This window comes from Choloepus didactylus, chromosome 9 (assembly GCF_015220235.1).
Source record: "Choloepus didactylus isolate mChoDid1 chromosome 9, mChoDid1.pri, whole genome shotgun sequence".
Taxonomy (NCBI): domain Eukaryota; kingdom Metazoa; phylum Chordata; class Mammalia; order Pilosa; family Megalonychidae; genus Choloepus; species Choloepus didactylus.
Window position 1 is genome coordinate 115,906,697 of NC_051315.1, and position 23,324 is coordinate 115,930,020.

At 36.1% G+C, this 23,324-nt stretch overlaps 1 protein-coding gene across 1 annotated transcript in view; it reads left to right on the top strand.

The window, feature by feature from the left end:
* Positions 1-16,290, top strand: part of ACSL3 (acyl-CoA synthetase long chain family member 3) — an 87,309-nt gene extending 71,019 nt beyond the window's left edge. Inside the window, exons 9-15 of the mRNA XM_037849526.1 lie at positions 557-696; positions 6,513-6,685; positions 8,243-8,317; positions 9,351-9,542; positions 10,841-10,955; positions 12,368-12,525; positions 13,271-16,290. Coding sequence (XP_037705454.1) covers positions 557-696; positions 6,513-6,685; positions 8,243-8,317; positions 9,351-9,542; positions 10,841-10,955; positions 12,368-12,525; positions 13,271-13,428 — 1,011 coding nt within the window. The 3' untranslated portion in view covers positions 13,429-16,290. The remainder of the gene's footprint in view (positions 1-556; positions 697-6,512; positions 6,686-8,242; positions 8,318-9,350; positions 9,543-10,840; positions 10,956-12,367; positions 12,526-13,270) is intronic.
* Positions 16,291-23,324: the final 7,034 nt, after the last annotated feature.

Below are 23,324 nucleotides of genomic sequence, written 5' to 3' on the forward strand. Positions count from 1 at the left end.
AAAGGTTGAGATCACCTCCTTCTAAGCAAATCCAATGATGACCTCCTGAGTCCTCAGGGGAATGCCTGGCCTAGACACCACACAAATGATGAGAAGCTGGTGTGACATTGAATTACCTGAGACGGACTGTACATCCTAATGTAACATGGAGGATGGGCAGAGCTTGGAAATAAAATCAGTAGAAATGGAAAGCTATGATTTTGTCTCCTCCTAATGTGGATTCCGTTTAGTTTTTAGTTCAGGATAGACAAGATAAATGAGATAAATGAGCAAAGCAATATGAAGTGTCAATAGTGGTATATTCCTGCCCTATTTTATTTTTGTTTACTTCTTACTCTTCATATTAGTGCCTAGGTATACTTCTGATATTAAAACTTCAGTTTTCAGAGTCCTCATTTTAAAACCAATTGTGTCTTTATTTTAAAAGTTTGGTCTTGATGGAATATATCTTTTTAAAAAATGCCTTAATATTGGTGGAAATATAAATCTGATGTTGGAATTTGAGGTGTATGGCAACTGGTATCATCATCATACTAATTCATTTTTATATATTAAGGAAATCATGGATCGGATATACAAAAATGTCATGAATAAAGTGAATGAAATGAGTAGTTTTCAGCGCAATCTATTTATTCTGGCCTATAATTACAAAATGGAACAAATTTCAAAAGGGTATAGTACTCCACTCTGTGACAGGTAAGTAAAGGGTTTCTCCCTGCCCCTTCCTTGATATTTTAACCTTTTAATTTGCACTAATAGCACAATTAATTGAGGTAGTTATAAGAAATAAATTTGTAAAAAAAAAAAAAAAGTCAAAGGGACTCCATAAAAACCCATCCTTCCTAAGATACAAGCAATTAAAAAAAAAGTTTGCTATACAGTTTTGCCATATTTAATAGGGTTCCCATATTTTCTGTGGACACTTACATGATTTTGAGCAAAGTTTCTCTTTGCTTTTAAATTTATTTCAATTGAACATAAAATGGCAATTAAATGTGATAAAATGTTTTATGTGTAAAATATTAAATGACCAGTTTTACCTCAGACCTGTTAATTTGTAGTGTTAATACAGTAAATAAATTTACAATTTTATTATAGAAGAATTTATTTCTTTAGTGAGATATAACCTGCCCTGGGAAGTCTGTTAATGTTACTTTTTTTTTTAAATTCAATTTTTTTTTTTTTTTTTTTTTTTTTTTTTTTCTTTTTAAATTCAATTTCATTGAGATATATTCACATACCATACAGTCATCCAAAGTGTACAATCAGTTGTTCACGTACCATCATATAGTTGTGCATTCATCACCCCAGTCTATTTTTTGAACATTTTGCTTGTACCAGAAAAAGTGAAAATAAGAATAAAAAATAAAAGTAAAAAAAAAACACCCAAATTTTCCCTCTCCCCCCCATTTTTTTTTTTTTGTCCCCATTTTTCTACTTGTCCATCCACACATGGGTAAAAGGACTACAATCCACAAGGCTTTTGCAATCACACTGTCACCCCTTGTAAGCTGCATTGGTATACAATTGTCTTCAAGAACCAAGGCCCTACTGGGTTGTAGTTTGATAGTGTCAGGTATTTATTTCTAGCTATTTCACTGCACTAAAACCTAAAAAGTGTTAACTATGTAGTGCATAAGAATACCCACCAGAGTGACCTCTCGTCTCCTGTTGGAATCTCTCAGCCACTGAAACTTTGTTTTGTTTCATTTTGCGTCCCCATTTTGGTAAAGAAGATGTTCTCAATTCCACGATGCCGAGTCCAGATTCATCCCTGGGAGTCGCATCCCACAGTGCCAGGGAGATTTACACCCCTGGGAATCAGATCCCACATAAGGTGGAGGGCAGTGAGTTTACCTGAGTTGACTTAGCTAGAGAGAGAGGGCCACATCTGAGCAACAAAGAGGTACTCGGGGAGACTCCTAGGCACAATTTATAAGCAGGTTTAGCCTCTCGTTTACAGTAACGAGCCTCATAAGGGCAAGTCCCATGACAGAGGGCTTGGTACATCAAACCGCCAGTCTTCAATATTTGTGAGAACATCAGCAACAATCCAGGTGAGGAAGCCCAACACCTCTGCATTTCCCCCCAGCTCCTCAGGGAGGCGCTGCATGTATATTTTTATTCTCTGCTCAAATTACTTTGGGATGTGTCACTATTTCACACTAACCTGTGCAAACTTACCAGGTCTCACTTTCTATTAAAAGTTCCATGTAATTATGGTATTTGAACAAACTGTATGAGTTAAATTGTTCAGGAAATACAGATCTGCACCAAATAAACATCTCTTCCCAGGTCTCACATGGAAGTTGAAGTTTTAAAACCCAGTCAGTATCATCCTTTACCCTTTGGCCTGATTTGCCCTAGTCCTAACCAGATCTACTTCATTCGTATCTCTAATTGAAGTCTGGACTCTTTTTCAGCATTTTTAACAGTTGCTACATGCGCTAATACTGATATTCATATCTGCAGAGTTCTAGCTCTGAGTTTCAGGTGTCCCCTAGATACCCAGTGTTCCAGAGACCAATCAGGTTATACACAAAGGGATCAGCATCGTAGAGTTTGGAGATAGCCATTACAATTTGGGAATAGATGGGACTGCTGTAAGAGCTTACAATCTAGGAACCATTACAATAAGTGTTCCCCTGATTATCTGTGCTTTAAGGTTCAATTCTGAGTTTACTCTTTGGTATTTTTTGCCTTTGTTTCTGGTATACTTCACTCAAAATGCTTTTCACAGGTTCCATTCACCTTGTTGTGTGTCTCACAGCTTCATTCCTTCTCGCCTGCTCAATATTCCACTGTATGCACACACAGCAGTTCACCATTCTGTTCCTCAGTCGATGTACTCTTAGGCCACCTCCACCCATTGCAAATCATACATACTCTCTCCATCAACACCAGTGTGAAAATGTCCATTCATGTCCCTACTCTCAGATCCTCCAAGTAAATACGCCCTATTGAGGTTGCAGGACCTTATACCCCCACATACTTAGCTTCATGTGGAACCACCCCACTGTCTTCCAGAAAGGCTACACCATTCTGCCTCCTAACAGACAGTAAATACATACATCCTTCTCTCCATGTTTTCTTCAACATTTTTGTCCCTGTTTATATTTTTCCATACAATTTTATAGAGCTGTATTCACAAACCATATAATTATCCACAGTGTACCATCAGTTGTTCTTGGTATCATCATAAGTTGTACAGTTATCACCACAGTCAGCGCTTGAACATATTGATTACAAAAAAAAGTGTTTTTTTTTAAATGAATAATAAAAAGGATAATAAAAATGAAATATCATACAATATAATATAGTGTCAGACAACAACATCACTAGCAAGAATCCCATATCCCTCCCTTATATTCCCCTCTTATACACATTTAACTTTGGTATATTACCTTTGTTAGATTTAATGGAAGCATATTACAGTGTTACTGTTGATCATAGACTGCAGTTTGCTTTGATTATATTTTTCCCCACCATCCCATTTCCAACATTCTGCATGGTTGACATTCATTTGTTCTACCATGTGCATGAACAGTTTTATATTTGTACATTTAGTCACAATCATTGACCACTCTAGTTTTTGCTAAGTTAAACAGTCCCAGTCTTTATCTTCCATCTTTACCTCAGGAGTCATTCATGCCCCTAGCCCCCCTCTTTCAGCTTTACTCAAGACACCTTTGTTCAGTGTAGTTACAATATTGTGCTACGATCATACAGTATTATGCTATCTATTTTTGGATCTATACAATCAGTCCTGCTGAACATTCTGTAGTCCTTCAGCATCAAATGCCCTATCTCTACCCTCTTATCTGTCTCCTGGTAGCCTGTGTTATCAGCTTTTAACTCAAAGTTTGCTTATTAATGTTAGTTCATATTAGTGATATTAGTATTTGTCTTTTTGTTTCTGACTAATTCCGCTCAACATGATGTTCTCAAGGTTCATCCGTGTTATTATATATTCCATGTCTTTGTTCTGTCTTACAGCTGCATAATATTCCATCATGTGTATGTACCACAGTTTGTTTAACCACTCGTCCTTTGATGGACATTTGGGCTGTTTCCATCTCTTGGCTATTGTGAATAATGCCGCAATAAACATTGGTTTACAAATTTCCTTCCTGTCTTAACTTTTAGTTCCTCTGAGTATATACCTAGTAATGGAATAACTGGGTCATATGGCTAATCTATACTTAGCTTCCTGAGGAACTGCCACACTATCTTCCAGAGTGGTTGCACCATTCTACATTCCCACAAGCAATGAATAAGTGTGCCTCTTTCTCCACATCCTCTCCAGCACTTGTAATTTTCTGTTTTTTGGATAATGGCCATTCCGGTAGGTGTGAGATAGTATCTCATTGTGGTTTTGATTTGCATTTCCCTAATAGCTAATGAAGTTGAGCATTTTCTCATATGTTTTTGAGCCATTTGTATTTCCTCTTCAGAAAGCATCTGTCCATGTCTTTTGCCCATTTTTTAACTGGGTTGTCTGTCTTTCTCTTGTTGAGTTGTAGGATTGCTTTATATATTCGGGATATTAAACCCTTATCTGATATGTGGTTCCCAAATATTGTCCTCCATTGTGTAGGCTGCCTTTGTAACTTTCTGACAAAGTCCTTTGATGTACGAAAGTGTTTGATATTAAAGAGATCCCATTTGTTTGTTTGTTCTTTGGTTGCTCGTGCTTTGAGTGTAAGGTCTAGGAAACTACCTCCTATCACAAGATCTTTAAGAAATTGCCCTACATTTTTTTCTAAGAGTCTTATGGTCTTAACTCTAATGTTGAGGTCTTTGATCCATTTCGAGTTAATTTTTGTATAAGGTGTGAGTTAGGAGTCCTCTTTCATTCTTTTGGAAATGGGTATCCAGTTCTCCAAACACCATTTATTGAAGAGGCTGCTTTGTTCCAGTTGCTTTGGCTTGAGTGCCTTATCAAAGATCAGTTGTCCATAGATGTGAGAGTCTATTTCTGAACACTCAGTTTGGTTCCATTGGTGGGTATATCTATCCTTATGCCAGTACCATGCTATTTTGAGCACTGTAGCTTTGTAATATGCTTCAAAGTTGGTAATGTGAGTCCTCCAACTCCGTTCCTCTTTCTCAAGATACTTTTGGCTATTCAGGACACCTTGCCTTTCCAATTGAATTTGGTTATTGGTTTTTCTATTTCTGCAAAGTAAGTTGTTGGGATTTTAATTGGTGTTGCATCGAATCTATAAACCAGTTTAGGTAGAATTGACATCTTAATTATATTTAGTCTTCCAATCCATGAACACGGTATGTTCTTCCATTTTTTTTAGATCCTGTTCAATTTCTTTTAGCAGTTTCTTGTAGTTTTCTTTGTATGGGTCTTTTGTGGCCTTGATTCTTGTTTCTTTTGGTTGCTATTGTAAGTGGAATTTTTTTCTTGATTTCCTCCTTGTTGCACATTGCTTTTGTGTGTAAGAACACTACAGATTTTTGCGTGTTGATCTCATAGCCTGCCACTTTGCTGTCTTCATTGATTAGTTCTAATAGCTTTGCTGTAAATTTTTCTGGATTTTGTACATATAAAATCATGTCATCTGCAAACAGTGAAAGTTCTACTTCTTCCTCTCCAATTTGGATGCCTTTTATTTCTTTGTCTTGTCTAATTGCTCTCACTAGAACTTCCAGCACAATGTTGAATAACAGTGGTGACAGTGGGCATCCCTGTCTTGTTCTTGATCTTAGAGGGAAAGCTTTCAGTCTCTCCCCATTGAGTACAATGTTAGCTGTTGATTTTTCATATATTGCCTTTATCATATTGAGAAAATTCCCTTCTGTTCGTATCCTTTGAGCTGTTCTCATTAAGAAAGGATATTGAATCTTGTCAAATGCTTTTTCTGCAACGATTGAGCATTACTTTTTAAATGATTGCCACTTGCTCTTCATCTTTAAAAAAACACACACAAAACTTTTTTCATAGACAGATAAATTAGATGTTTAAATTGTTTTCTTTTTCTGATTCCTGATAGATAATTTATCAGGTTTTTAAATGATAAACACTTTAAAACTTGAATTCTTGAAGTTCTAAAAAGAGCTAATTACAATATACAAATATGTACACATTTCTAACAAAATAAGCTAAAGCAGAAAATTAGATTGTAATACTAAGTTTTATGGAGAAATAACAGGATGGTTCAATGTTAATGTTATGTATTATATAATAGATATTTTATATTTTATGTAATGATATAAAACTAATTGCCCTGGCTCTATGCAAGGGATCCTCATTACTATACAAAATTAAACCTGTCAATTTTGATAAATATTACTGGAAAAGTTAAGAGAAAATCACATATACTTTACGTGGTTGAACTATTAAAAATTAAGATTTTAGTAGAGAGTCAAGGGAATCTCCTGAATTTGGATTAATCAATCAGTCTCAAAATCTCATGTATCAAAATTGGAAGATTAGTCTAAATGATTTGGAAATTCTGTTCAACTTTAAATTCCTATGATTTTCTGATTAATTTTTTTAGGTTTATATTCTGGAAAGTACGAAGCTTGCTAGGGGGAAACATCCGGCTTCTGTTGTGTGGAGGTGCTCCACTTTCTGCAACCACACAGCGATTCATGAATATCTGTTTTTGCTGTCCAGTCGGTCAGGGATATGGACTCACTGAATCTGCTGGAGCTGGAACAATTACAGAAGGTTAGCGTTGTCCATGAAATAGAATGTCTAGCAAAGGCTGGATTATTGTCATCAGCTTTTAGAATGTTTTAGGTACATTTATAGTTATTGGCCATATTAAGAATTCATCTAGAGGAGTTTATCATGTTAAACTATAATACGTGGTCTTAAAAACCACTGGCATTCCAAAAAGAAGTATTAAGCAGTAACAGGTAGTAGCTGTGTTGTATACATTGATTTTCTCATGAGTTATTAAATTTTTTTACATGGAAAAGTAAACATGTTTTTTCAGTTGTTTAAGTCTACATGTTAAGGCTCAGATTCAGAAATATTCATGGGGTTCCATATAAATGTAGAGAGAAATGAGAGTCGGGTGTAGAAGAGAGTAAAATTACTGGTATTTATCCTGGCGATGTGGTTGAGGAGGTGATCACTGAAATCAGTGGTTCTCACGTGAATTACCTAGTGCCTCATGTGTCCCTTTTATGGAAGACAGTTATCTTGATTCCTGGTACACAGGCAAAGCTATGCTTCTCCTCGTTTGTGTTTTCTAACTCAACCCCTTAATTGATCATTTTTCCCTATTTACCTTGAATTTGTCTGTGTATTGTTCTTATGCCAGGCTTATCTTACATTTGTTCTTTATTTTCTGTTTTCCTGTAATGTGTTATGTATTTTATATATTTTTGTAAGCTACTTCTAAATCCTAATTTGCAGGAAATAAAAAGCAACATTAAATACATATGTAGTTCCTTTCTTCTGAGGAGCCTTAATTTCTTCTATTTTTAAGATTTGAATTGAATGTTACAGTTTGTGGTAAATAAAAATCTGTTAAGTATTAAATATCAGCCTTTCATTTTTGATATTTGTGCTCATGGAAGAGAAATATAATGCAGTAGTAATTCATTAGTGGTGAGTTCCTTTCCCAGATCCTTGAAACAGTTAAAAATCTCGATCTCCAGCCTCAAGTCTCTGAACTCATAGGATTTAATAGGGTGTGATAGCATAAGAAGATGCAAGGCAGGCTGTGGAGGTCTTGCTTTGAAATAGTGATGCATGGGAGAAGATTGGAGAGGTTATTTGTTTTGCCAAGTGTCGAGCCTAATAAGAAAGTGAAATAGGTATAAACCATTGTGCTTCCATTATCCTTTAAAATAAGGATATTTAAAATAAATTGATAAGCCAGGCTGCTACTTAAATGAGTGAAGTGGGCCCGATGTACAGCGGACAACAATGCGATGGGCAAAGTTTGTGGGGAGTTGTGCAGGCGTGCCCTATATCATGGGAGCCCTCAGTTGTTGCTGTACTGGAAATGTGGGCCTGTTGTTACTGGAGAGTCCAGGCATATATGTAAAATTTCTTAATTTTTAAATGGCGATACCTAACTCAGATTAAAAAAACAAATCTAAGTGTGGGCCAAATAGAAAGCCTATGCAGGCTACACAGCTTGTGGTTCACCAGTTGTGACATCTGCCTTGAAGCATATCTAAAGCTTTGGGATAAACCATCAGTTTTGGAAATTAGAAAAAGGAAGCAATTTATTAACTACTGTTTTCAAATATCTTTTTTTCCCCTTAGTGTGGGACTACAATACTGGCAGAGTGGGAGCACCATTAGTTTGCTGTGAAATCAAATTAAAGAACTGGGAGGAAGGTAATAATCTATTTTAAACCACAAAGCATTAATTTGTATAGTATTAAACTTTAAAGTTAGAATTGTGCTTCATTTCTTTCCTCATCTTATTTTAGGACTATATGAATGCATTTATTTTCCTTATTTCAAAGATATTTTGCAGAACTAGAATTGTTTTTATTTTGCTTACTATTTTATTGCTTTAATGCAAGTAAGAATTTAATTCAAGAAAAGAGCTAAATGAATAATGTGAATAAATTAGGAGTGATAATAATTTTGTAGAATTTATTTATTCAATAAAACTGAGGATTTTTACATGTTTTTTTTTCTTTCTTTTCTCTGAAGGTTTCAACCCAGACTTTATCAGAAGGAAATTTTCACTATAATTCAATAAAAGTTTGTTGCTTAAGCTATTTAATAAATACCAGTAACTTTTTTTAAAGTTCATTTGATCTTATTCTTAACATGTAAAAATTATCCTTGATTTGTTAAGACGTACCTTTACTCTATACAAAGTACATAAAGATTCTGAAGACTCATATGTTATTTTCAGCTGTCCTTGAGCAGAATTAGTGAAAAATACTCAACAAATTTAAGCTTAGATTCCTTCTAAAATTTTCTGAAAGTATAAATGTTTTAAATATAAAAGAATTTGATTTTATACAGATTTATTGTTGAATTATTAAATGCATGATTTAATATTTTTATCAGTTTATTGGTATAATATTTAAGAATTTCTACAGAATTAAAAAAAAAAACCTGTTTAGCACTTGTAATTATTTTATATTATAAATGGGGTTGTTCAATTTTTTTTGTGTGTGTGATTTTTTTTTTTTTTTTCTTGGAATCGTAACTTTTCTAGTCACTTAAACAATAGGCATAATTTGCACCTCGTTTGACAAACTTTGTCCACTAAGTCTGCCTTGTTTCCTTTGGAAAGGTAATTGGATTAAAGTAAAATGTCCCAATTTAGAAAACTAATAGTTTCACATTTTCCCATGTGGCTTACAAAGGAAAAGATAGTGAATTGACTAAATTAATCTGTGTTTATTAGGTGGATACTTTAATACTGATAAACCACACCCGAGGGGTGAAATTCTTATTGGTGGTCAAAATGTGACAATGGGATACTATAAAAATGAAGCAAAAACAAAAGCTGATTTCTTTGAAGATGAAAATGGACAGAGGTGGCTCTGTACTGGAGATATTGGAGAATTTGACCCAGATGGTTGTTTAAAGATTATTGGTAAGCATCTAAAATTTTTTGAAAGTGAATATTTCTGAAATAGTTTTACAAAACACTGTGTATTTAGTGAAGTTGTTTAATAATATTAAAACATATACAGTGTTGGTGTGGTTTTGTGTATCATCCCTGGACATAATATTTTTTTAGTAGTGGCTGTGTGGAATTTATAAATCTTGTCATATTATGAGATCTCAAACTGTTTGACAGTAGTGGTATTTTTAAATTACTCTTAGATAACCCTTAAATTGTCAAATTCTTTCCTGCCTATGTATTCTTTGACATTTAGAGATTATTGGGTATGGTTCTTGTTAGTCTGAGAGAATTGAGGAAAGCCTGGTGGCAGAAGCATTATGACTCATTTGGAATGCAAAATACCTTTCCCTGCTTCTCCAGGTTTTTCCTCAGCTAATGGCATTTTGATTTTCCCAGTCACGCTAATAGGAACCTGGGCACTTCTCTTGCATCACCTCCCCATATCCAATCCATTTGCTCCTGATTTTTCTTATGAAATATGCCTCAAAATATCATCCTCTTTTCTTTTTCTGTTTCTCTCACCATGATTGTAGTCAGACCTGCACCTTCTGCCATCCTGACCATTGAAGTAAATTGCTCTCTGTTGCTCGTGCTTGCCACGCACACACACACTCCTGCACGATTATTGAATGCTGGTCTCACCAGGCCACTTCTTGCTGAAACCTTTTAGTGGCTCCTAGAAGCTAAGTTCAGGGTGCCTCTGTTATGTGGCCTCGGTTCACTTCTTCATCTCCAGCTGTTTCCTTCCTCCCCACTCTGTGCCACAGCAGTCTGAGCCCATACTTTTCTGTTCTGGCCTTTTCTGTTGCTGTTCCACCTGGCCAGCTCTCTCTTAAGACTCAGCTCAGGCCCTACTCCTAGGAAGTCTTTCTGAATCCATAGATTGGAGAAACTTAACACTAGTGTTTATTGTATTGAAATAAGATGTTTTGGCAGTCTGCATCTCTCCAGATGGTTTCCAGATGGCAGTGGGTAGTGTTTCATTTGCGGGGTGTATCAGTGTTTACTAAGCAGTACATACCTGAAGCCCTGATGACTGGGTCCCATAAATGGAAGCTAATTGCTTTTCTTTAAGAAGAATGCATATAACAGTTCAAAGAAAATAGGACCTAATTTTATTACATACTTTTAATTTCAGCATTACCATTATAATAAACTTAATTGATTGAAAACTATTTAGGGAATGGCCAATATTTGTATTATTAAAGGTATTAATATTCATTCTCCTCCAATGTGTCCCCCTCCCCTGCCTCTGTTTTGCACAGATCGTAAAAAGGACCTTGTAAAACTTCAGGCAGGAGAATATGTTTCTCTTGGGAAAGTAGAGGCAGCTTTGAAGAATCACCCACTAATAGATAACATTTGTGCGTATGCAAACAGGTAAGAAAGTGGAATTCATACTTACTTTTACTTAAAATATGTAGTACTCTCTTGGCATTTCCTACCTGTATGGACCTTCTTTGTAAAATCATCTGAACAACTCTTCTTCTTAACTCTGGGAGTGGCCTCTTCCTCACAGCCGTTTGCTGATTGTTTCCTTCTGATACCTCCCCTCTGCGTCTTCTTTTGACCCTGTTTTCTGTTTTACATCTCACCACATTATCTTGTGTGATAGGGAAGTGAAGAAGAAGTAACTAGCTTCTTTCCCACTGCCTTGGTACCTCTGGCTCCCTGCACAGGAAGCTTCACAGAACCAGTCCAGAGAGAAAGGGGGTAAAGAATAGAGTTGGGGTGGGCACCGTGAGTAGTACCCTGTTCAGTTCTTACTACTCTGCTTTAACTTGAGTCTGCTTAAGACCTGGTCAGGGAGCCCTGTGGCTTAACATTTAGTGTCCCTAGCCCGTGAAGAGATAGGGTCTGTTTGGAAAGAGCATCTTAAAGTCAAAATCCCAGAAAAGCATTCTTGGGAAATGTGGAATTTCAAATTGGAACTCTGTTTCCATTTTCCCGTAACAGTATTGCACGTGGTAATTATTCTCCACTATTAATAGTCCAATATTTAGTGGTTTAGTCTAGAAACAAAGCTGACTGCAGCAGTTGACATCATTATTATGGGAAAATAAAATCCTGTATCAGAAGAACGAATTAAGAACTAGACCTTGTGGTAGAGCCCATGTTAAAGATTACATTGATTTATAAATGATTCGGCCCTTTAGTTGGCCATTTAATTTTTTCTTTAATGATGTACATTTCTGGATTTTACTTATGCAAACATAAACAGCACTGTCCTTTTCCTGATGTTGCTGCCATTTCTTCAGGTTTCTATTTTATGACCTTCAAAACAGTATCTGTCTTCAGTGGGCATACTCAATGTAACTCTATCAGCCTGAATTCCCATGATAACAGAAGGAAAAAAGGAGTATAATCATACTGTTTTGATTAACTGCCTAACTTCTGTAGATACAGTTTCTAAATTATATTAAATGTAATTTTTGTTCAACCTGTTCTATATATTTATTTTTAAAGATGAATTTTTCAATACCATATTTGTGTAATTTTCTGTTTAAAAATGGCACCATTCAGATATTTCTGCGGAGTTGAAATTTGTCATTAAATAAAAGTTTGAGGTTTCTTTCACAAAGAACTCTCCCAAAGCATTGGAAAATATTATGAATCAGACAATAAAAATGACTCTTGCATGAAATGTGTGTGCTAGTACCAAACATGCCACATGTTTTTTTTTTTTCCCAGTAAAGAATGAATTACCAAAAGTCAGTTTAATCAGTTAATTGCCGTTAATCACATGGTGTACCATTTAGTTCCTTAGCTAAGTTAACTTTTAAATATTTCAGTTATCATTCTTATGTCATTGGATTTGTTGTGCCAAATCAAAAGGAACTAACAGAACTAGCTCGAAAGAAAGGACTTGAAGGAACTTGGGAGGAGCTGTGTAACAGTTGTGAAATGGAAAACGAAGTACTTAAAGTGCTTTCTGAAGCTGCTATTTCAGGTGAGTGGTTGTTAAACTGAGTCTTGAAACTGAGGTGGGAGGAAAGTACTTTCAAATTTATTTAACTTGTTCTATTACAAGGCTTAGGGCAAATAATTTCTTGCTTAGAGACCATGAGTATTTTCCTCCCTTTAGTAGATGGAGAACATACCCATTCAGGCCCTTCCACAGGACACACAGATCATCCACTCTAACCAAGATTGATGGTTCCCTGTCAGCTCTATGTATCTTTAATGTTCTCATCTCTGCAACCTTTGATTTCTGGATTGGCCTGATCTCCACTTGTTTCAGCTGTTCTTCAAGGCCCTGCTCAGTTTAAAAAAAAAAAAAAAAAGGCAAAAGATCTAAATAGACAATTTCACCACAGAGGATAGAGAATGGCCAGTAAGCACATGAAAAGATGCTCATCATCATTAGCTACCCGGGAAATGCAAATCAAAACCATGAGAATACCGCTCACTAATGTGGCTATAGTCAAAAAGATAACAGTAAGTGCTGACAAGGAGGTGGAGGAATCGGAACCCTTGTGCATTGCTGGTGGGAGTTTGAAATGGTGCAGCCGTTTTGGAAAATATTCTGGGAGTTCCTCAAGTGGTTAAAGTTACCATATGACCCAGCAATTCCACTCCTAGATATCTACCCAAACACGTATGTGTGAACAGAGAAGTTATACTACTTGCTAAGAATGTTAATTGTACAGTTTTAATGCCTTTGCATTTTAATTTTTTTTTTTTTAATCATTCAGCAAGTCTGGAAAAGTTTGAAATTCCAGTAAAAATTCGTTTGAGCCCCGAACCATGGACCCCTGAAACTGGTCTGGTGACAGATGCCTTCAAGCTAAAACGCAAAGAACTTAAAACACATTACCAAGCGGACATTGAGCGAATGTATGGAAGAAAATAATTATTCTCTTTTGGCATCAGTTTGCTACAGTGAGCTCAGATCAAATAGGAAAATACTTGAAATGCATGTCTCAAACTGTGAGGCAAACTCCATCCCCATAATAAACCTAAACTGTTATTTCTCATGTCATCACCATTTTTAACTGACAGGATTAGTAAAATATTAAGACAGCAAACTTGTGTGTCTCTTCTTTCTTTCCCCCCCCCCGCCAATTTCCTTTACCACCTATGACTGTACCTGTCAGTGTGAGGATTTTCCTGAACATACTGGGAAAGCAGTGATTTTAAAACCTCAAGTTTTTAAACATGATTTATATGTTCTGTATAATGTTCAGTTTGTAACTAAATTTTAAAGTTTGGATGTATAGAGGGATAAATAGGAAATATAAGAATTGGTTACTTGGACTTTTTTTACTTACAATATTTAAAAATACAAGGGTATTGATGTGAAATTATGTAAATTTGAAATGCTTATGAATCAAATCATTGTTGAACAAAAGAGTTGTTGCTGTGTAATTATTGTCTTGTATGCATTTGAAAGAAATAAATATGCCCAGACTTACGTTTTAAGAAATTGAGACCTTTTGAATATATGCCTGACAGCGTCGTCTTTATGTATTTATTTTTAGCAGAAAAATGAAGTTTGGTTTGTGCTGCATGTAACCAAAGAGAAGCAGAGAGTCTTGGTTTGTAATAGTTAAGAAGATAATAGAGCAAGTGGAACACCAGTTGATAATAGTCTGTAGGAGCTTGCCATCAAACTGTGCAATATTCTTTTTAGTTGTTGAAACTAGGAAAATATCCAGACTTAAATAGAAGCAATTCATGAAAGAGTAGAATATAAAAAACAAATTAGAAAGCTATTCTTTTATTGACCATAAGTACATTGAGTTGTGTTTATATATGAATACATGTTAATATTGGAAAATTGTTCTACTTTAAATTGCCCTATTCTACTTTATTATAGATGGTTTAATCATAAATCTTACTTCAAAATTAAGTTCTTTTTTTCCTTTTTGGTAGTTTTCACTGGTCTGTGTGTGCATGTGTCAGTGACAGTAGCTTATTAAAAAGCACCTTAACCTTTCTACATGAAATGAAATAATTTAGAATTCTTCTGATAATAGCATTCTTGCTAAGATACATGCAAATTTAACTTTGTAATGAATCAAGATTTAAATTTGCCAGTTTTTCTATCAGTATAGTTATTTGTGATTCTAGAAGTAGTGTCATGATGTATAATAAGTCTTTTCATATGTAGTGCTTGCCTGTTGTTATTTTGGGATCATCAAAGGTATATTGCACCAGTTAAGATGTGTTACCATCAGGACTTAAACAATATTAGGCAACACATTTTTTTGTGTGTGTGTCAGACTAGTTACCTTATTGATTCTTAATTATGTTTAGGCATCAAAATACAAGAAACAGGAAAAAATATGAATACAGATCTTGTGTAAAATACGGGATGTTGAGAGGGCCCAGGGTAAGGGATTTTTTTGGTCACGTCACAAACACATATCTGGAAGCATTGTGATGCAGTGTTTTGTTTTGATTTGGTTTTTCTCATTTTAATTTTTCTTGTATTCTTGTATATCATGTTTTGAATTCTTTCACTTGTGATGGTCTAATTTTTAATAAAGTTTAGAAAAACTGCCAAGAAGTGAAAATACCAAAGAAATTCGTTGGAACTCTGCATGTTGTGATCTAGAAGAATTAAAGTCAGGATTGGTGGAGAGAATTTTGTTTTGACGCTTTGTCTTTAGAATAAATTGCTTTCAAATTTTTAAAAAATTATATTTAGAAAAAATAGCTTTTAATGCTTAAAGATATTAATAGTGTGACTTGAAATAGTTCTACATACATGGGTGTGTAGTTGATCACTGATTCAGAGTAAAGATCTTTGTTTGTTTTCAGAAACATCTATTGAGGTTTAGTCTGCATCTAGTCCCATTTTATTTCTCATATGATTGAAGTTTATAATTCCTTTCAGTCCTAAAATGTCAGATGTCAAGATGCCAAATGCCACATCTGAACATGAGGTTATAAGTAGAATCCTCTTTTCATGCGAATTATTCTCTACCCCAAACAATTTTAAGTGACTTGGAAAATAATGTTACCCTTTCTAAGAAGGAAAACATTGGTGGATCAAATAAAACAAACACAGCTATAATTTTAAGAAATACTGATTTAACCAGGAGGTAGTTGAGGAGGAAAGCTTTCAGGAGATTCCAGAAAACCATTGTTTCCTGGAAAATAGCTTTAAGAAGTCTTAAACACTTCTTGATATAGTAAGTTTAGTAGTTTATCGCACACAGACTGGTGGCCCCCACCACTCCCCTTTCCCAATCTCTGGTATATTTTAGCTTAAACTTCATTAAAAAGTTTTCACTGACAGAACAAAACTAGTATTTATGTTTCAACTGCTACATCCTTTTAAGTAGGAGAATTGGTATCCATGATGTTTTTTAAAGCCTGTCAATTTTTTCAGAAATGTTTAAAAATAATTTAACCTGGAATAAGTTTTGGTTGCTGCTAAAATCCATATGCTTTTATAGTTAGAAAACAGTTCTTATGATACAACCTAAATTTTTTTTTTTTAACTTTGTGATCTCCTTTGTAAAAAAATTCTGTACATGTGATGTTTTAAGGAGGCTCCACTTTTAAACAGTGTATAGATTGTACCACTTTGATAAGATTCAATACTTACAAATTGGCTATTTACTGTGAGTTCATTTTGAGTGTTATTCTTGCTTATTGATTTTTTGCATGAAGAAGTGTACTTTGTAAACAAGCTACATAGCTTCATGGTATGGACTATTTGTAACTTGATATCAAGTTTGAAGAATAAAGATGTGGAAATTAGTTTCTGATATGAAAACTCAATATTTTATTTGTTTCTCCATAAAGGAATTTGGGGAATTCTTTCCTGTCACTTATTGTAAATTTTTAGATGTAGTTTTTTAAGCTTAATAATCCACCTTTTTTTTTATTCTAGAATTTCTCTGCTCTTAATCTGCTTTATTTTCTAGCATTCTTGAATTCGAATTTTGCCCTAACCCTTCTTGAGTCCCTTCTTTCCATTCTTCCCTTTTGATTTTGAGTATGCAGAAGCCTGTGCTCTCAGCATTTTAAGTCAGTGCTGATAGAATGTTTCTTCATTTAAAGTATTGATGTAGCAATGAGGTCTTGAATAGAGATGATAAAAAAAAATTTGTGGAGTAGAAGAAATGTGGTAGCAATAAAATGTAATCCTGTTATTATGGGAGAAAGATATGCTGTGATATCTCAGAAAAAAACAAACCCCTACCTGCCTTCAACCACTGGTTAATGTTTTATTTCTGGCAAAATTGGGTAGATGTAACTTTATATGAAGTTAGGATTTCACATTTTATGAAAGTAGGTCTTTGTATGTAATCCTCTTAACTACAACAAAACCAGTTAAGGTATTTTTACTAAGCATCTGGCAGCTTCATTGTGTTTTTCTGGCTTTTTTTTTTTTTTTTGCTTTGCATTAACTTAAGCAGGTAAAGTTTGTGTCTTGTTTCTCTGCTACTAACTTAACTGAGGTTATTATTATTATTATTTTTTAAACATTCAAACCACACCAAACACAAATATAATTTTCGGACTAGGAACTAATTTGTCATGGAAAGATTCTAATGACATAGTATTTTAAAAACAGCAGGCTGTATGCACATACGTAGCCTCACTTAGTAAAATACAATAGCTTCAAAACAGTCTGAACAGCAACTAAAATGCCCATAAAACTTTCTTACACCTTTTCAGTCAGTCCACATGCAAGCATGGAGGCTGCAAGGGCGTGGCCATTTTAGTCAAGCTCTGGTTCCAGTGCCTTAACTTGGTGTATGGCCCCAATTTCTATGCTCTTAACTATATTTAAGTTGTAATGTTGACAAAATTATGACAGTGCACGCGTCTTATTTAACGTTATTTAATGTGTTTTTCTAGGTCAGGTCAGACTTCTCAAAACACTTCAGAAAACTCTTCCCCGATTGGTATCATTTAGTGATACCTTTGAATAATGTTATTTTTGGTGGGATTCATTTAAAGCAATTTCCCCCATTTTGTGCTTCTTTGTTTGATTAGTCCTCAGTTCTGTGCGAAGAGAGGAGTGAGATCTCAGATTGAAACTTTTTTTGCAGATTACCTTTATAGGGTTTCTCTCCAGTATGAGTTTTGATGCTGAAGATTTATCTGCATTTCACGCATAAAGGGATGAGCTACAGCTACAGGTGTTCTCACATTGTCTCCATTTGTAGGTTTTTTTTCCATTGTGAGCTCTTTCAAGCTTTAAAGGTAAGCTACAAGTGAAGATTTCCCCACATTAACCACATTCATGGAGTTTCTGTCCAGTATGAATCCTGGTGCTGAATAAAGGATGCGTTATGGCTACGAATTCTCCACTTTACATTCGTGGTTTTTTTTTTTTTTTTTTTTCCCGACCCCTTGTTGAAGAAGGGAGGGATAACCCCTAAAGGCTTTATTTATATTCTACCTTCATAGGGTTATACATGGGTATGATTTTTCACGTGTTAAAGAAGCAGCTATGTAACTTTTTGGTTTCAGGCTCCTTTACACACTTAAAAATTATTAAAAACATAATTACGGAGGACTCCAAAGAGTTTGTTTGTGGTGTTTATTGATATTTTAAATGTCGCAACCTTTATTTTTGTTTTAAGTGTTTTTGCTTACCATAAAATGGATGTAGATTTTTAAAATTACTTTTAATTACCATGGTCATATTAAGATTTAAAAAAAAAAAAGTGAAAGGCAGGATGGGGATAAAAGTATAGTTAATTACAAGTTCCTTTTATTAGGGGCTATCAGGTGGTACTTAAACCAAAAGTTTTTAATCTGGAATGGATCATGGGGCTTTTTCTTTTTTCTTTTTTTTTAATTTTGAAATAAATTCAAAGTTATAGGAACAGTTGCAAAAACAATACTAACCCCATACAAAGAATTCCATCATACCCTGACCCCCCTCCCCTGATAGCTCAATCCACCAACTTAATGCTGTCACATCTCTATTTCTTTCCCCCCCTCCCTATCTATCATCCATCATCTATTGCTCTGTCTTCTGAACATATGAGAGCTAGCTGCACACATCCTTGGACATACACTATAATTCACGTATACACTTCCCATGAACAAGAACATTCTTTTATGCAATCCCATTAAGCGCAGCTAAGAAGTACAACAGGTTCAACAATTGATACAAGCTTACATTCCTATATTTCCTTTACCTTATGTCTCAAACTGTGTCCCTTTGAGCCAACCTGTCCTCTAACCTCTAATTCCATCCAAGTTCATCCTTGGCATTCAATCATCTATTTAGACTGTCTTTTTTTTGTTGTTGTTAGTTGTGGGAACATAGATACAGCCTAAATCTTCCCACTCCACCCCCTCCCTAGCCTTCCATTAGTGGGATTAATCGCCTTTAGAATGTTGTAATGCTCTTTCCCACCATCCATTACTAGAAATTTCCCTTCACCTCAAACAGCAACTCCACCCTCATTTCTTAACTCCCCATTGCCCCATCCCCCATTTCTCTTAACCCAAACTCTACAATTCATCTCTATGGTTACATTCTCTGATAGTTTCTTTGTGTTTGCTGTGGGGGTTAAAATTAACCTCTTAAATCCATATCAATCTTGTTTTTCTTTGATACCACCTCCACTTCAATAGGACGCATAAACTATATTCCTATACTCCTCCATTCCCCTACCTTTATATAGTTATCTAAAATTACATATTTTACATTGAGTTCAAAACCACTGATTTTTCATTAGGGTTTGTGTAATTTATGTCATGTAGGAAGTAAATAGTGGAGTTACAGTTCAAAAATTATTGGCTTCTATTTGTATTCCATTGTGGTTGGAAAATGTGCTTTGAGTATATTCAATTTTTTTTTTTTTTTTTTTTTTTTTTTTAATTTCTTGAGGCTTGTTTTATGTCCCAGCTTATGGTCCCTTCTGGAGAAAGATCTGTGATCGCTAGAGAAAAATGAGTGTCCTGGTGCTTTGGGATGTAAGGTCCTATATATTTCTGTTAAAATTCTCTTTATCTGTCTTCTTTCTGTTGTTTCTCTGTTGGTAGGGTTCCCTTTAGAGTCTGAAGTAGGGCAGGTCTTTTATTGGCAAAGTCTCTCAGCATTTGTTTGTGAAAAATTTAAGCTCTCCCTTGAATTTGAAGGAGAGTTTTGCTGGATAAAGTATTCTTGGTTGGAAATTTTTCTCTCTCAGAGTTTTAAATATGTCATGCCACTGCCTTCTCATCTCCACGGTGGCCGCTGAGTAGTCACAACTTAGTCTTATGTTGTTTCCTTTGTATGTGGTGAATTGCTTTTCTCTTGCTGCTTTCAGAACTTGCTCCTTCTCTTCAGTATTTGAGAGTCTGATCAGAATATGTCTCAGAGTGGGTTTATTTGGATTTATTCTATTTGGAGTTTGCTGGGCATTTATGCTTTGTGTATTTATATTGTGTAGAAGGTTTGGGAAGTTTTCCCCAACAATTTCTCTGAATACTCTTTCTAGACCTTTACCCTTCTCTTCCCCCTTCTGGGACACCAGTGAGTCTTAAGTTTGGATGTTTTATTTTATCTATCGTATCCCTGAGATCCTTTTCAATTTTTTTTATTTTTTTCTCCATTCTTTCTTTTGTTCTTTCATTTTCTGTTCTGTAGACTTCTAGGACACTGAGATGTTGTTCAGCTTCCTCTAGTCTTGTATTGTGATTAACCAGAGTCTTTTTAATTTGGCCAACAGTTTCTTTTATTTCCATAAGATCTTCTATTTTTTTTTATTTACTCTTGCAATGTCTTCTTTATGCTCTTCTAGGGTCTTCTTTATGTTGCTTATATCCTGGGCCATGTTCTTCTTGATGTCCTTTAAATCCTTTGCCATGCTTTCGTTCCTCGATTGTATTTCTTTGATTAATTCTGCGAGGAACTTTGCTTCTTCTGATACCTTGATTTGTGTGTTTGGAGTTGGATTCTCCATATCATCTGGTTTTATCATATGCATTGAGATTTTCTGTTGTTTTTGGCCTCTTGGCATTTCCTCTGCTCGACAGGGTTCTTTTAAAATTTGTAAAAAAAAAAGTCTATCTAATTTTTCAGAAGCACAGTTTGATGACATACACTTTCTCTAACTAACCAGCAGATGGTGTCTGTGAGTCACCTACACCTCTCAAGTCAGTTCTTCACTTGTCCCCGCCGTGAGTGGGGAAATGATTCTTGTGGGGTCCAGCTGGAGAACTCAGCCTGGGTGTGTTGCTGGAGTTGTCTGCCCTGAATGCGGGGCGCTTGTACGGGTTGTCAGGGAGGAAGGACAGCCTCAATATTCAAATCTCCCCGGTTCCCGGAGATTCAAGGCCGCCACAAGAGTCCAAGCCTTCATTTCGTTTCAGCCCCAGCCCCTCTCTCTCAATGTCCCACAAACCACCGGACTTGGCGTAGTGTCTCTGGGATCTCCAAGCAGGTCCCCCTGCCCAGCCGTGCTCCTCCAGGACCTCTGCTGAAGGAATGCCGCGCTACGTCATCAGTGTGCACCGTCCCTCAAGGGAAGCCCCGGGCCACCGGGCCGAGCCAGCTCGCTTTCAGCCTGATGCAAAAATGGCCGCACGGGGTGTCTCCACACCTCCCTCCTCGCACGGTTCCTCCTTCCCAGCTCCGGGACAACTGGCGGGGCTCTGGGCTGTGGGCACGGCCCCGGGCAGGAGTTTATCCAGCCCTCCCGGGAGCGAGCTGCTAGCCGCAGGGATTCTTTTGGCTTCTGGCTCTCCGCTCCGTTCCCCCGGCCCCAGGGATATCTGCAGCGGGCTATCTTCCAGGCCAGACACTGAGAGGCTGGCCCAGCCCCCTCTTGCTGTGTTTTACTGCGTGTTTCCCATGATCGCACCTGCAGTCAATCACACCTGCAGCCACTCCTGGGTTTTCCCCTTTTTTCTTTTCTTTTTTTTTTTTTTTTTTTAATTAAAAGAGCCTGTTGGTCTCCAGACGCCAAACCCTGGCTTCCCCGGATCGTCCCGTGGCTGCGGGACTTCCAGCCAGCTTACTCACTCGTTTCAGAATGCAGACTCTCAGTTTCACCAAGTATACAGCCCCTGGGAACTAGCAGATCTCATCCAGCTGGCACATCGCTGTAACGGGTATTCTGGGTCACTCTCTGGTCCTTATCTAGTGTTTTCCATGGAGGTGTTCCTTAGCCCTGTCTCACCTAGCCGCCATCTTGGTTTCTCTCCTCATGGGGCTTCTTAACAGGCGTTTCTGAGTTAGGGAAGCTCCAGTTACAGAAACAATTTAATACAGGCGGTAAGAGCTGAATTTTCAGGCATAGAATTTTAAGAATTTTAAATCATAATTGGAAGTTAATTTTTTAGAAAGAAATCTGTTCACATTACAGAAAGGCATAAAATGTCTCATCTTCATCTCTACTCACAGAAGATAACCATTGTTTTGTCTGTAGTGTATCCTTTTATAAAAAAGTTTTTGTGAGAGTACTGATCCCCCCAAATATACATACACTTATTTATATATTAGTATGGGTGTAACAGATGCTTTATATGTTCTTTACAACTCCATACCTTAATTTGTAAGTAATAGTCACTTTAACAAGTTATTTCCACATATCTTTGTGTAATAATCCTCAACCCTCTGCCATTCTTTGGAAACTAGCTTTTCTCTGAATTTCCTGACACCTTTGGTGATTGGATATAAGGAATATTTCTACTCTCTTCCAACCTCCTCTCTTCCTTTCCTCTCTGTAGAGGTGGGAAAGGAAGAGTGTGTATGTGTGGGGGGAAGCAAGAAGGTCCTCACGTATGAAACACCAGCTCTAACAATCGAGCAATGTGTTGTCCTTGAGGACCCCATATCAGGAGCTGTCCTCGTGATCCATCAGCCTCCCAGCCCAAGTGTGGGCTTCTGGCCCCTCTGAGTACTTCCCAGGCGAGCACATCCCTTTTCTCAGCCAGGTGCTTTGCTGCCCTCATAATATCCTTCTGCCTCACTTTAGTACTGGGATCAGCACTGACACCATCATCACTTACCAACCTCTTTTGATTGAAATGTCTTCTGTCTTGAGAGAAGTGGGGCAAGACCCCTGGGAATAAAAATAAACGTTCCCACAAAAGCAGAGAAAGACAGCTTGTTCTGTAGCATGGACATGTTTCGAACCTGCTATCAATAGCTCACCTCATTTTGGAAAGCAAATGCATCAGAGGCTGAACAATGTTCATACATTTGTCCATGAATTCCATAGTTCTAGGAACCTATCTTTAGGAAGTACTTGAGATGTGGATGAAGATTTCTTGCATAAATATCTTCACTGTGAAGTTATTTAAAATAATACTGAATTGGAAGCAACCAAAGTGTCTAATACTATAGAACATCAGTTGATTGATTATATAGCCATGAAAAGTGTTCATGAACTTTTTTATAACATGAGAATTTTTTCATTTTTTAAATTGATTTGGGAAAGAAAGGGAAAATCAAAATTCAGGAGACACTTCAGTTATAAAATATGTGTGTGTGTTGTGTGTGTGTTTTGTGTCTATATTGCATAGAGAAAAACCTTAAAGGAAATGGACCTAGATGTTGACAGTTATGGCATTGTGGCTGACTTACTTTTCATTCTATTCATTGTAATTTTTTTTTTTTTTGCAATGACATTAGTTCCTGTCATAATAAAAATTCAAGTACCTAAGGAGAATAGCTTAAAGCCTTAATTTTTTCTTATCCTAGAAAAATTATTAATTTATAAGAAATAATATCTTGAAATTATCTCATGTTCCAGGAGAGGAATAACCAGAAACCCTTTGGTTTCCTAATCTCATTGTATTTATATATTTTTGAAAGCTTTCTTCAGTTATTCCCTT